Source organism: Medicago sativa, chromosome 3 (assembly GCF_051527215.1).
Source record: "Medicago sativa cultivar Bolivia chromosome 3, Bolivia_mono, whole genome shotgun sequence".
In the NCBI taxonomy this organism is placed as follows: domain Eukaryota; kingdom Viridiplantae; phylum Streptophyta; class Magnoliopsida; order Fabales; family Fabaceae; genus Medicago; species Medicago sativa.
This window is the reverse complement of record NC_140751.1, coordinates 97,882,657-97,896,818: the sequence shown is the minus strand read 5'-3', so window position 1 is coordinate 97,896,818 and position 14,162 is coordinate 97,882,657. Positions and strand designations below refer to the sequence as shown.

Here is a 14,162-nt window from a genome sequence, read left to right as displayed (position 1 = left end):
GTGGGTACCTATATACCCGTTACCCGTCCCATACCCTTGTTTTGAAATCAAGGAAAACCCAAACACATACCTAAAACCAGTCAAAACGGGGAAAACCCGTCAAATTGGGTTTGGTTCGGGTGGGTAACCACGGGTATGAGTTTTATTGCCATGCCTATTTTCAATACAATAACTACTATAAAACTTTATTTTTTAGTATCCTTAACCGTAAGTTTGAAGCTTATAAAGTTATTATTTTATAAAAACCATAAACATTTTTAATCTCCTTCAAAAAAAAAACATTTTTAATCCTTAATTAAATTGTTTTATATACAAAATCAATTTTTTATTGCGTTTGAATAACCTATTGACAGTCTCAAAAAAAAAACATTTTTAATCCTTAATTAAATTGTTTTATATACAAAATCAATTTTTTATTGAGTTTGAATAACCTATTGACAGTCAAATTCGTAATATGTAATTATTTATTTAATGCCTTTTATTGGTTTTGAGATTCCTTTTTATGTTTAGAGATTTGCTTGAGAATAGCTCTGATTCTGTTGAGCTATATATTTTATTGAATAATTTATGGTTAAATAAGATTTTAGTCCCTATAAAATTATAAACTTTCAATTTTGTTGAAAAAGATATTTACTTTTAATCCCTATTTATATTTATAGGGACTATTTTAGAGGACTAAAAATATCCCATTTTTGCTATATAAGATTTTTAAACAGGGACTCTTCTTACAAATTGTAACAAACCATGTTTTTTTAGGGGAACAAATCATGTTTTTTTTTGTCAAAAAAAATCCTGTTTATTTTTTTCAATTACACAAATAATGTTATACCCATAAAAAATTTATACAGCAACATTATCTACAAATTTGTTTAATGGTAAAATTACAAGAATAAAAAAGATGGTCCAAAATTCTCTATTCCCTTCATATACAATATAGGTAGATTAATAAAAGTTAACCGCTAATGGTAACTTTGGAAGCCTTTTTAATTTTAGTTTAGTTTTACCATCCCACGAGCTCTTCATTTGTCAAAGGTTAATTTTTTATTTTTACTCACTTTGTCTCTAATTATAAACACATTGTTAAAAAAAATAAAATAAATTACAACAATGTTATTTCCCACAACACATCAAACAAACAAAAACCACCGTGCAAAGGGAAATGGCGGTTATAGATAATTTTTTTATTAGAAATAATATAATTTTTTTTTTGCAAAAATAATATAACTTTGGTTTTGACGGAAATCATGACAATTTGTTTCATGGTTAGTGGTATTATTTACTTAAATATAAGTAACTTTTTTGGGTTAAACACATTGTTAATCTCTACAAAATCACAAGTATCAAGTTTAATTTATATAAAACTTTAATGTTAATTTTCGTTCTCCGTAATATTATTGTAGTTTGCGAGGATAGTTTTTATTTCGATAATTTTTTTTTCTTTTCTAAATTCATACTTTTAGTCTATCAAAATAGTCTCTAACAGAACGCAAATAGGAAATAAAAATGAATAATTTTTTTAGAGATCAAACTTAAAAGCTTATGATTTTTTACGAGTTAAAAACATATTCAATTTTTTTAAAAGTATTTGTTATTTTTTCCGAAATATAATCCTAATTAATATCACTAATTAGATTATATTTTCTTATAATTTTTATAAGAAAAAAAAGTGTTAAACTTTTTTTCCTCTAAAAAAACTGTTAATGATTTGTGTCTTTTTCATTAGAAACATTGATAAATTTCATCGTAAGAAACGTTGATAAATTTTCAAACATGTTAAAAGGTAAATTTCAATATTATTTTTTTTGAGAAAATATAAATTTCATTTGTGCCATTGTTATTATAGAGTTAATACAAGTAAGTTTGTGGAATCAAAATTAATTGATATAGGAACATCAACTACAAATAATTATTAGTAATGTGTTTCTTTGATCATGATTATTTATATTTTTGTTTCTTATAAACAAGACTAAAAGGAGCAATTAAGAAGAATCACAAAATGATTAATGTTGTAAAAAAATAAAAAAGAAACTTGATTAAAAACATAATCGTTTCCGATTTTTCTTTAAAAATACTGCCTTTCTCATGACTTGGAAGGGGAAGTGTTTAAAAAATACAATAATAATTTTATTAAAGTTACACAATGAATTACTCATAATTTGAGGCGAAACTAGTACGACAAAAAATATTTTTTTAGTTGAGTAATTTAGTATATTTTGTAATATGTTGCTCCAATAATATATATTTAGCTATCACAATTAAGTATTTTTAATATCAGTAATCAGGATTATATTTTTAATGAGTATTACGAAGAAAGTACTTCCTCTGCTCACTTTTATATAAAAGAAAAAATGTTGACCTTTTTTCGTCTAAAAATTTGTTTCTTTTTCATTAGAAATATTGATAAATTTTCAAATGTGTTTGAACTCAGTGGGTTTCATTTTTTTATTTATTTAAGGAAAGATAAATTTCATTTGTGCCATTGTTATTATAGAGGTAATATTAAAAACAAGTAAGTTTGTGGAATTAAAATAATTGATACAGGAACATCAAATACAAATCATTATTTTCAATGTGTTTCTTTAATCGTAATAATTTATATCTTTTGTTTGTTATAGTATAAACAAGACTAAAGAGAGTCATTAAGAATAATGACAAAACGTTTAATGCTGTCAAAAAACAAAAAGAAACTTGATTAAAAACACAATCATTTTTTATTTTTCTTTAAAAACGTTGCCTTTTTTATGACTAGGAAAGGGAAAGTCTTTAAAAAAATACAGTAATCCTAGTATTAAAGTGACGCGTTGAATTGAATTACTCATAATTGATTTTTACTTGTTCTTTTGACAATATGGAAGTAATTGATTTTCTAGATAATCATTCTTTATGAAATTCAACGCTGAGAAAGTTAGAACCCGAGGATGCTTTTTGGACCCACTTCAACGTTCACCACCCCATATCAGGAACCGTTCATAATTCGTCAGATTAATCTCCACCCTTTGATCAAGTAGAATAAAAGGAAATTAAAAAACTCATTGACTAACTTTTGTTTTTTTGCCTCTCACTCCTCCATATAAATTAACCGCACCCATCATCATCATTTTCCTTACAAAATCCTAACATAAACTCATACAGTATATTCTTCTTAACCTCAACCATTGTCCATTTTTAGTAGAAAATGACTTTGAGATTGATGGATTTTCCAAACATGGATGAGGAAAAAGAAAAGGCAATATTAGAAACTGCCACACAAGGCTTAAACTCACTTGCCAACTTCGCTAATAATGTCTCTCCCCAACCCTCTCTTCAAAACACTGAACTCACCAACATCACTGTTTCAGACCTCAAGAAACTATCCAACTTACTCCACCGTAAAGGCCACGCTCGCTTCCGCCGCAATCCAAATGCAACCCCTGATCAACCGCTGCCACAAACTTCCACTCCCTCCACCTCTACTCAGCCACCTCCACCACCACCACTTCAAATTCAAATTCCTCCTAAGAGCCATAACCAACCTTTAACTCTCGATTTTACTAAACCTTACACCTTTAAATCTAACCCTAAATCCTTAGATCTAGAAATCCCCAAGGAAACATTTAGTTTTCCATCACTCCTATCCTCCGCCATCACCGGCGACGGCAGTGTTTCCAATGGCAGACTTGGTCCATCTCAAATTCTCACCCCTGCTGTCTCCAGCGGTAAACCACCTCTTTCACCTAACTCATCATTCATGTCATCTGCCTTTGCTCGCGATATCACCGGCGACGGCAGTGTCTCCAATGGCAGGCTAGGTCCATGTCCAATGCCATCTACCATCCCCACCCCCGCTGTCTCCCGTGGTAAACAGCCTCTTTCTTCTATCTCACCATTCATGTCCTCCCCCATCACCGGCCATTACACCGGCGAAGCCAGTGTTTCCAATGGCAGACTAGGACCATCTCCACTCCTCACCCCTTCTATCTCCCGTGGTAAACAGCCTCTTACATCTTACTCATCTTTCATGTCCTCCGCCATCACCGGCGATAGAAGCGTTTCCAGCGGCAGGATCGGTCCATCTTATACCCTCACCCCTGCTGTCTCTGGTGGTAAACCGCCTCTTTCATCGCCGTCATTGAAGAAAAGCTGTCACAATCACTCCGGCGATGTCTCTGGGAAAACCTCCGCATCTAAGAAATGCCACTGCCAGAAAAGGTAAAATTAATTTACGAGAATCATTTGTTAATAGTCAACATTCAATGGTCACGGCACGCGTGAAAACGACAACATGAGTTTCTTTGTTATGTTTGTTTCGCGTTTGTCGTAAAAAAGACAAGGAAAACAAATGTCACAAACAGAATCTTGACCCCGCATATTTTATTTGTCATTTAGTCATTATTCTTTGCTTTTGACTGCTGTCTGACTTGTGCATGTTAGCAACAATGACATATTATAACGTTTTGATTTTATTTTTTTTAGGAAAAATCGGAACAGGAGACAAGTGAGAGTCCCGTGCATAAGTTCAAGGATTGCTGATATACCAGCAGATGAGTATTCATGGAGGAAGTATGGTTCCAAACCGATTAAGGGAACACCACATCCAAGGTGACTGATGATTGATTTATAGCCGTTGATTTATTTGAATATGGTAAAAGGAATGTTTAATAAGGTTGAATATGTTTGTTTTGTTTTGTTTATTTCAGGGGTTATTATAGGTGCACTATGTCTAAAAATTGTCCAGCTAGGAAAAGGGTGGAGAAGGCGAAAGATGATCCAAATATACTAGTTGTAACGTATGAGTTTGAGCATCGTCACCACCAGCTTCATAATCAAGCCCCAATGCAAGAGAATAATTCTGGTTCAGGTTCAGGGAGTGGGAGCATGGATTTGGGGGTGTTTGAGCTAACCTTAGGAGGGAATTAGAACAAGGGTATATTGGTTTTATTGGCAGTACGTAGGAAATAATAGAAACAGGGTGGTGGTTTAGTAATTTTGACAAGTAAGGTGGTGGTTAGTGGTTACTATGTAAATCTGGTATGATTTAGAAAGTAAGGTGGTGGTTAACGGTTACTTTCTTTTTAGTTTTATTTTCATACTGGGAATCTTACTCTTATTTTATCTCCAAAGTCTTGTTGGATGATTTATCGTCGTTTACTTATTATTACTCGTAATTTGTTTTTGACGATATTAGTAATAATATTTTGCAACTCTCTTTTTTAAGTGTTCGATTACTCATATTTATGTCTTTTCAATAGAATTAATTTTTCGATTACTCATATTTGTCTTTTCAATAGAATTAATTAATGTTATTTATTTTAAAAATTTTAAAAAATCGTATGTATTTTTTTAAATAATTTTTTTTTTTTGCTATCTTCAAATTTAAACTTTCTTGAAACTAAATTTTAGTACTGGGGTTTAAATTCTATAAAACTTAAAATTAGTGCAAGACAATTTTAATGAAAAATTAGAAGATAAATGCAACTAGCAATTGTTGGAGAGAATAAAGTAACTATCAATTTTTTGAACAAGAAGTAACTATAGCAATTATTCCCTCCGGTTTCATTTATTAGTAAATATTGTTTATTCACATTTATTTAATAATTAATGTACCTGAACGATATTATAGTTTAGATACATCAATTATTTAATTAATCTAAAAAATAATAGTTGTTTATAAATGTGATCATGGAGAAATAATTTAATAAAAAAAAAGAGTGCGCAAAAAAATAAGAATTTATTGGTGGATTAAAATGATGGTATATTAGAGAAAAAAAACTCCAAAAAATATTGTGTTACATATTCAAGGTCTTCGTGAGGGAATTTCTATTTACCAAACTTTTTTTTGAACAAGTCAAAATACTAATGACCAAACTACTTAATCAATAAAACAAATTTACTAGTAATTTGTTTTTCCACAATATTAGCAGTACTTTTCTTCTCAATAAAAAAGTTGTAGTAATTTATTACTTTCTTCCTCCCAAATTATATCTTATTTTTGTCACTTCACGCAGATTAAAAAGTATAATTAATTTTGTTCGAGAAAGAAAATAATGAACAATTTTACAAATCATCTCCTTTGTTTATGATTTGGTAAAGATGAATTAAATAATCAAAAAAAGTTTAATTTTATAATTTATAAGGCCTTTTACAATATCAACATTAGTTTTATTTTTCCTATTACTTATATAATTTGAGAATGAAAAATTATTATTTTGTTGTTAAATAAGCTTCAACTAGTTTCATATTGAAGAAGAAACATTTAACGATGAAGTTTTTGGGGCTTTGAAATGGAAAATCTCCTTTTCATAAATTTCATAATCAACAAAACGTCGTTACCCATATGGTATGTTAGCATACCTAATATTTCATCCGCTTTAAAATTCATACCACATTTTGATATTGTGGACTATTCGCATAATTTAGCTTGACCATATTTTTTAACTAATATATACATGTAAATGTTAGCAAATAAGATATTATTCGATTTATTTTAACTAACAATTGAATTTTCCTTTTCTTTTCTTAAACAAAAATCTTAATGAACCTTAATAATACTTCGACCACATTTTGCAAGTAACTAATTCCACCTCACATTTTCTAAATCTCATGCCCTTGAGGCCTCTTTCTATTCTTCAAAATCCTATTTTCAAACTTAAAATCAACCAACAAAAACAAAAACATTTTTGGAAGAGAACTACGGTGGATTTGATCCCTTAAACGGGTACGTAGGCAAGGAACAAAATTCCTTCAATTCAAATAAAATAAAAATTCAAACACATTCTTCTCCCTCCAATTCTTCACTTAGTAAATTCTTAGGTGTAAATAACATTTTCAAATAGCATTTAAAAATAGAGCGCGCGCGTAGAAATTAAAGACGGTTCCTATAGGATACTATAGTCGTTATGGGTGCCTAACACCTTCCCGTAGCGAAAACAACTCCCGGACCTCGATTCTCAAGGGTTTTGCTTACTTTTTCCCTTCCCAAGAAAAAATAAGATATCAAAGGTTAAAAAGGTCCAAACGTAATCAATGTTTGACACCCAAAAACCAAGATAAAACAAAACATAATGTGCCATTTCACATCTCATTTCAAGAACCAATCATCCATCTATTGACCAGAATTTAACATTTAATCAAAATTCATTAAATTGATTTTTCTTCATAACATAAAAAAAATATATGTAAGTAATTACTTGATGGCTAAATATAATCAAAATTAAGAACCAAAACACCAAAGTCAACCTGCACAATGCTCCCAGGACGGCCACCAAGATCATCTTCCCTTCTGTCAGATCTCAACCAATCTGCAGCAACCACTTCCATAAAAGCAAGTGGTCAAATTTCTGGAAAATATTAGACATTTAAGAACCTCAATTCTGCTATCAATTGCTAATTCTTCAAAAACCATTTCAAAAAAATGAGACATCATGATAACTTCGAATCCTGCTTATTTCAAACCACTGCATCCAACAATTTCTGAACCATAAACATCAAAACCTTATATATCAAGAAATCACTAACATTTTACTCAAAAGAAAAAACACTAACATTATCACATAACTAACAACTTCCTAGTTTCTTTCTCGTCTCCTTTGTCACATTATCCATCAACCAAACCTCAATACATTGTGTTTCTACTGACCTCAGTCAAATGAACCAAATTCAGAGAAAAAGCTATATCTGCGCCAAGGCCACAAAAATATCTTGTACGAAATGATCATAAATTTGATGCAGCCATGATCAATTTGCAATAATTTGTAAAAAATATTCTTATAACAAATATTTATAGTCAAACCAATCAATTTTGAAGAGGCGCAAACCAAACAACATTGAGCATTGGAAAGTGCTTGCCTTCAAAGTTGAAACTTTATGCAATAAGAAAATCACTCTAAAATAATTCAAATAAATCACTCTAAAATAATTTTTAAGTATCATAGCAAAGTATAACAAATATAGCCTCCATATTTGAATATTAGATCTTAATCCTGCACCCAAAGAATAGAAGCTAAAAACAATGATTATTCAAATTCAGATAACATATAAAGTAATATTTACCATATCATGATAATTATGTCTAAAGTTAGATTGTTTCTTTTCATTACTTTGTTCAGTACCTTCTTCAACTTTCTCTACTCCATCTCCTGTCACCAAAAAAAATAGGAACTAAAATAACAACCATCAAACTTTTTCAACCTAACCTTCAGAAACACATAAAATCAAGCAACATATAAGCAAAACTGAATTTTGAATTCTCTTAGAACTATACATAGACTAACATTTTGTAGGCTGATCAAAAGACTTACCTCATTCCTAACCTTCATCAACAACTCTATAAGCCTGCCAAGTAATATTAGAGAAAAACATAATTTAGAATTTCAATTAATGAAATGCAAATAAGAATGTAATTAAAGCAAGAAAAATGGGGAAGAATCATACAATTTAATCCTATATATCCTCAAGTCCTAAACTTATAGAAGCAGAACCCACTATGCTTTTAGTACATCCCAAGTAACATCAGAAGGACTCAAAACAACTTACTAATCTTCACACTAAAATCCAAACTGAAAAGGTAATTGATAGAGCCAGAGAGTTAGAAACTCATCTGGACAATATTTTGGATAACGAAGATGGTGGAGTCAAAGAGCAAAATCATCTTGGCTTCAAAATGGTGTTAAAAATACTGATCAAAGTCATGTCAAAGACATAATAAAAGTAAAATTGAGATTCACAATGATGCTAATGGTGTTGCTACTAATGTCGCAGAAATTAGGAACATGCTAATCAGACATTTTCAAGACATCTTCACTTCAAGCAATCTAAATAACACTGAGGAGTCTACTCAAGTGTTCAAGGGAAAATCACTGATAATTTGAAGAAATTATTAAAGATGGAGTTTCCAGAGGAAGAAATCAACCAAGCCATAAAAAAACATGAAACCTGAGGCTATTTTTTATCAGAAATTTTGGAGCATAAAGAAGGAAGTATATACATGGCTTTAGTTATCCTCAATGGTAATGATGAGGTCAGATTCATAATTTTGCAATAAGAAGTAAATAATTTATTTTACATAATAAATCAAAAGAACCTCTAAAACAAATAACTCAAAAGAAAACATTAATCAACCTTTAAAACATACACTCATATAACAATTGAGACAATCACATATGGTGTACTATAATTGAGACAATTGAGTGAAAGGGTCACTTGTTTAAAGAAAAAAGATACTATAATTCTGTGTAACATAATGTCAGACATAATTTTGAATAAAAAAGATACTATAATTTTACTAAATTCATTTTTTTACTATATGAATGAATGAAAGAAAGTCTAACATAATATCAGAGATGTGTGAATCAAATTCAAAGAAAGTTAGGGAAATTAGAGCTGATCCAATCCAGTTAACATCATAATATTAACATCCAAGTTTCTCTGAATATAGCGTGAAAGCAATGAGACTACAGAGATTACTTATGATGGAGTTCTAAATTTCTAACTGGATCTACGACATATCTTTCATGATTGAAGCATATTGACTGCAAATACAGAAACAGAAGAAATTTGAGCATTCATTTTAACAGGCAATGCTTTTTTAACACACTTAAAAACAAATCTTCAAACAAAATCAAATAAAAAACCAATTCAATAACAAAAACATCATGTCTGCTTCTATACCAATTTTAATAATAAAACAATTTTTAAAGCCACTTTTAACTACCACATATGTAACTGATCTTATATCAAAATATTAATACTTACCCAAATACACTTGTTTTCCACAATCCCTGCATCACAAACAGAACCAATACAACATTCAAATTCATATTTGATGATAACCCAGAAAAGCAATCAACATCAAGAACATAAAACCCCAAGATTTCTATTTCAAACCTAATATTTGTTGTGATGAACACAATCTACCAGAAACAAAATTTCAACCCCAAACATAAATCACATGCAAGTTTGAATTTTGATAATAACCCAGAAAATAATTCAACATCAAGAACATAAATTCAATAAAAAAAATAAACCTGAAGAGGATCACTTTAGATTGCAAACAGCTCTTAATCCTATTCCAATTACCAATAGAGGACATGCATGACTTTAGATTCATGAAAAACAAAACAAAACGGAACAATAGATCGGAGCCGGCCGGAAAATTGGTAGACAACGGTGGTGAGTTGAAGGAGGAAAGGGAGAAACGCGTACAGAACAGAGGGAGAGGGGGAAAATAACAATGAAGAGGATACCTCTGATGCAAATCGGTGCAGATCGGAGTGTTGGACGGCGAGGTCGACGGCGGCGACCCTTTCTCTCTTTCGCCCCTCTCCTCTCCGTCGACCCCTCTCTTTCAGCTCTTTCTCTGTTCCCGTTTCTCTCTTTTCTCTTTTCTCATATCACAAACATACCCGTTGATTTTACCAAAATGCCCTTCTCTCAAATTATATGATTACCAAAATGCCCTTCAAAAGGGCAAAATGGTAATTTCTACGGACATTAATTTTCTTCCTTAGTTTAGTAGATTAGAAGGAAAAATAAAAATTAGATATATGACATATAGTCATGGATCAAACGATTAAGTGTGTGTCCCCGTGAACTTAACTCAATTAGTAGGGACAATGTATAATCATAATATATGCAAGGTCCGGGGTTCAAACCCCGACCATCACAAAAAAAAAATTAAGTGTATATTTTTTTTTGGTTACGCATCCATTAATGACGCATCGCAAATGTTATTAAAAAAACAACCTTGTTCATGTGAGCTTATCTCAGTTGATAAGGATAATATATAGGCTTAAATGCACTTTTCACACCCCCCCCCCCCCCCCCCCCCCCCGTTTTAAAAAGTTGCAATTTTGGCCCCCTTATAAAAAATGGATATTTTGACCCCCTAACTTTTGGCCCTCTTTTGATTAGTTGATTTTGATAGAGATTATGCCTATTTCTCAGTCTCTAATGGTGTAAACTGACATGGGGATAGAAGGATGCTGATAAGTGAAGTCCAAACTGGCATGGTGTAACTTTTGGCCACCCTAAAGAAGGATCCACTTATCAGTTTGGACTCCACTAATCATGCCAGTTTGGACACCATGCCAGTTTGGACTCCACTTATCAACATTCTTCTATCCTCATGCCAGTTTACACCATCAGAGACTGAGAAATTGACATAAATCAGCTAATCAAAAGAGGGCCAAAAGTTAGGGGGTCAAAATATCCATTTTTTTTATAAGGGGGCCAAAATCGCAACTTTTTGAAACATAAGGGGTGAAAAGTGCATTTAAGCCTAATATATAATATATATATAAACTTCATGGTTCAAACCTCGGACACCACAAAAAAAGATGTATTTTAAAGTCCTTGTGAGCATAACTCAGTTGGCTGGGACATACATTATTATATGCAGAGGCCGGAGTTCGAACCCCGAACACTCCACTTATTCACCTTAAAAAAATGTGAATTCTAACCATTAAACTACTTGGAAAAGAAAAAAAAAAAAAAAAAAACCTTTAATTCAACCTCTAATTAATCTTATTTCACATTACCTTTATTATTTGTTTGGATTTTAGAATATGAACATATGTTTCCTCTATTTGATTTCTCATGTCTTTGATATTTAAGAAATGGAAAGAATTGCTAGTCGCATTAAGGGAATAAAATTTCAGTCACTTCCTCTGTAAGACAAGAGTGGGAGATAAGACGTAGAGCTGACAAAGGTGAACGATTTCAACCAGAAGAGCAGCCAAAGGTAGAGGAAGAGCATTAAATAAGCATAACAACAATGCTCAGTATATGGATGGATCTTTTGTTGATGATAGTGGAAAGAAGGCAACCTTGCGATACTAACATGGGATGTTATGTCTCGATATTTGAGGTGGCATTTTTGTACATCACATCCTTATTTACTGTCTACGCCTAAAGGAAATCCGTAGAGGTAAAGACCCTTGTAAAGGCTGCTACATATAAAAGGAATGAGGTTTTCCTACTAGAGATTTAACAGTTAGGTTACTGTACTGACTAGCGGGGATATACCTAGGGGCACCCTGACTTGAAATTTTGTGTGTGAGATCCTCAAGGATACACAAGTTTGACTTCCACTACTAGAGGCAAAGGAGGAGGTAGGAAGGAGGCCTTATCACTAGACACAATAGAATGATTTTGATTGCATTTTCATATATTTTGGAGTATTTGTAATATTTGGTTTCGGTCTTCGATATTTTGTAGTATTTTGAACAATCTTATTTAGTTGGTTGATATATTTGTGTTATCATATTTTCATTTTTTTTTCCCGTTTCTTTGAACTTATGTCCAATTACATCATAATTTTATGAGCTGATATTTGGTCTTAAGCGTTTTATTTATATAGTAAACTAATTTTATTATAAAATACATGTTTGAAATCTATAATCCAAACGTGTATTTTATGTATTTTTACACGCTTGATTTCTGTAATTTGGAAGCATGTAAAATTGCAGAATTAATCAAGTTAAAAGACTCCGATGAAAAATATTTTTTACACATTCGAATTATATAATTTGGATGTTTATTTTAGATATTTTTACTAGCATAAGTCATAGATTGTGGGCGAATGTAGAATTGCAGAAACTAAGTGAAACAACCCTGATTATAGAGTTCGAATTATGAATCCATGTTTTGAAAAGTACGTAGATTACACGGCCGGATTATAGAATCCAAACGTGTAAAATCTAGTAACTACTGATAACATATGTGGTCTACAACGCATTGATAGTTTGTGTGATCTCCGATGTATGGGTTTCTTTCATGCCTCCCATTTCACATTGTTTAATACATTTTTCTTACAAAGATTTTTATAATATTATAACAATATCTCTGACAAAAATTTAGAATTTGTTAACAAAATATGAATATTTTTTAAGCGTTGAAAACTTAAAAATTCACATTTAATTTATCCATTGATAAAAAAAAATTGCGAAAACTTTTCTATAATATATTAAACATGACTGTAAAAAATAAATCAAAATTTTAAATTATACACGTCAATTTCTTTAAAAGCGAGGCCAAACATCGTGACGAAAAACATTAAAGATACCAAAACTTGTTAAAAAAAAAATAGTGACTAAAAATGAAATACGAAATGTTTGTTACTTTTTTTTTAAGGGACTACAAAACGAAATTCAAAATGTTTATAGTGAACAAAATTTTATTTAAACCTTCATAGAGGGACTAAAGCACAATATAACTGGACATAAGTTCAAACTTCAAAGTAACGGATAAAAATATAGTGTGCGCGCTTTAGTATAGCACTTCTTCCAAACTGCACTTAAAAATCTCACACCACAACAAAGTTGCAGCCTACTTAAGTTAGAGTTAGACAAGGTAAGAGCCCCATTATTTATGCTCTAAAATCCCTGCAATTAATTGGGATCCAGGATTTAGCAATCTCAAATAACTTCAAGGACTGTGTAAAACTGCTGAAGGCTTAACCCAACGAAACATGCAATTGTATCTTTTATGGCATTTTTGCAAGATATTTGTTCTTTAAGCTTTAAAAATTGCTCTTTAATAAACTATAGATAACTGTCATTGGAGAGTATTAAGGTAATTTTAAGGTGCCAAAGAGCAATTGCTGAGGCTTAAAGAGCAATTTTCTTTTTGCAATTGTGTATCTAACACGACAAATATTGGGCTCACACTTCCTCAAAAAAAAAAATATTGGGCTCACATGAAAAATAAGACCCAAAACTTAAAAATTGCAAGGATCAGAAGTGACCCATTTTCCATTCTCATGTGAAAATTGCTGTATACACTTCTAACAAGGCTGAAACACATCAGAAAAAAACGTAAATGCCCATCGACAGTTAACTGCCATCGGTTAAAATCCATCGGCAGTTAACTCCCGATGAGGTTATATTGGTAAATTACTTGTGTTTTCAGCCAAACATTATGTGTGAACAACATTCTTCTTCTCATATGTGCATTACTTGGTTTAACTTTTGTCATTTTCTTTTGCTGGATTATTTTTTGGGGAGATTTTCTTTTTCATTCTCGGAATTTCTCGCTCGTCTTACAATATTTCAAATTTTATAATCTAAACAGTGTGAAAAACATGTTAAAAACATCTTTTATCCTTCAACATTTCACATTTTATAATTCAAACCAGGTGAGAAGGATGGAAAAAAAACTATATTTTTTGGAGTTATACAATCCAATTT

General features: G+C 31.2%; 1 protein-coding gene and 1 long non-coding RNA gene across 5 annotated transcripts; one reads left to right on the top strand and one right to left on the bottom strand.

Annotated features, from left to right (window-relative positions):
• Positions 1-3,103: 3,103 nt before the first annotated feature.
• On the top strand, positions 3,104-5,193 carry LOC146942620 (putative WRKY transcription factor 11). The gene is made up of 3 exons (XM_085756660.1): positions 3,104-4,188; positions 4,453-4,578; positions 4,677-5,193. The coding sequence occupies exons 1-3, from the start codon at positions 3,176-3,178 to the stop codon at positions 4,894-4,896; spliced, it is 1,359 nt and encodes a 452-aa protein (XP_085612786.1). The 5' UTR covers positions 3,104-3,175; the 3' UTR covers positions 4,897-5,193.
• Positions 5,194-7,244: 2,051 nt separating this feature from the next.
• On the bottom strand, positions 7,245-10,360 carry LOC146942619 (uncharacterized). 4 transcript variants are annotated; one of them, XR_015032779.1, is made up of 5 exons: positions 10,002-10,360; positions 9,730-9,755; positions 8,277-8,310; positions 8,029-8,114; positions 7,245-7,316 (listed from the first exon to the last, which is right to left on the bottom strand). It is a non-coding gene; the product is annotated as an uncharacterized LOC146942619 (long non-coding RNA). The 4 variants fall into 4 exon arrangements; XR_015032778.1 differs by having other exon boundaries at positions 7,245-7,277; XR_015032777.1 differs by having other exon boundaries at positions 7,245-7,289; positions 10,002-10,359.
• Positions 10,361-14,162: the final 3,802 nt, after the last annotated feature.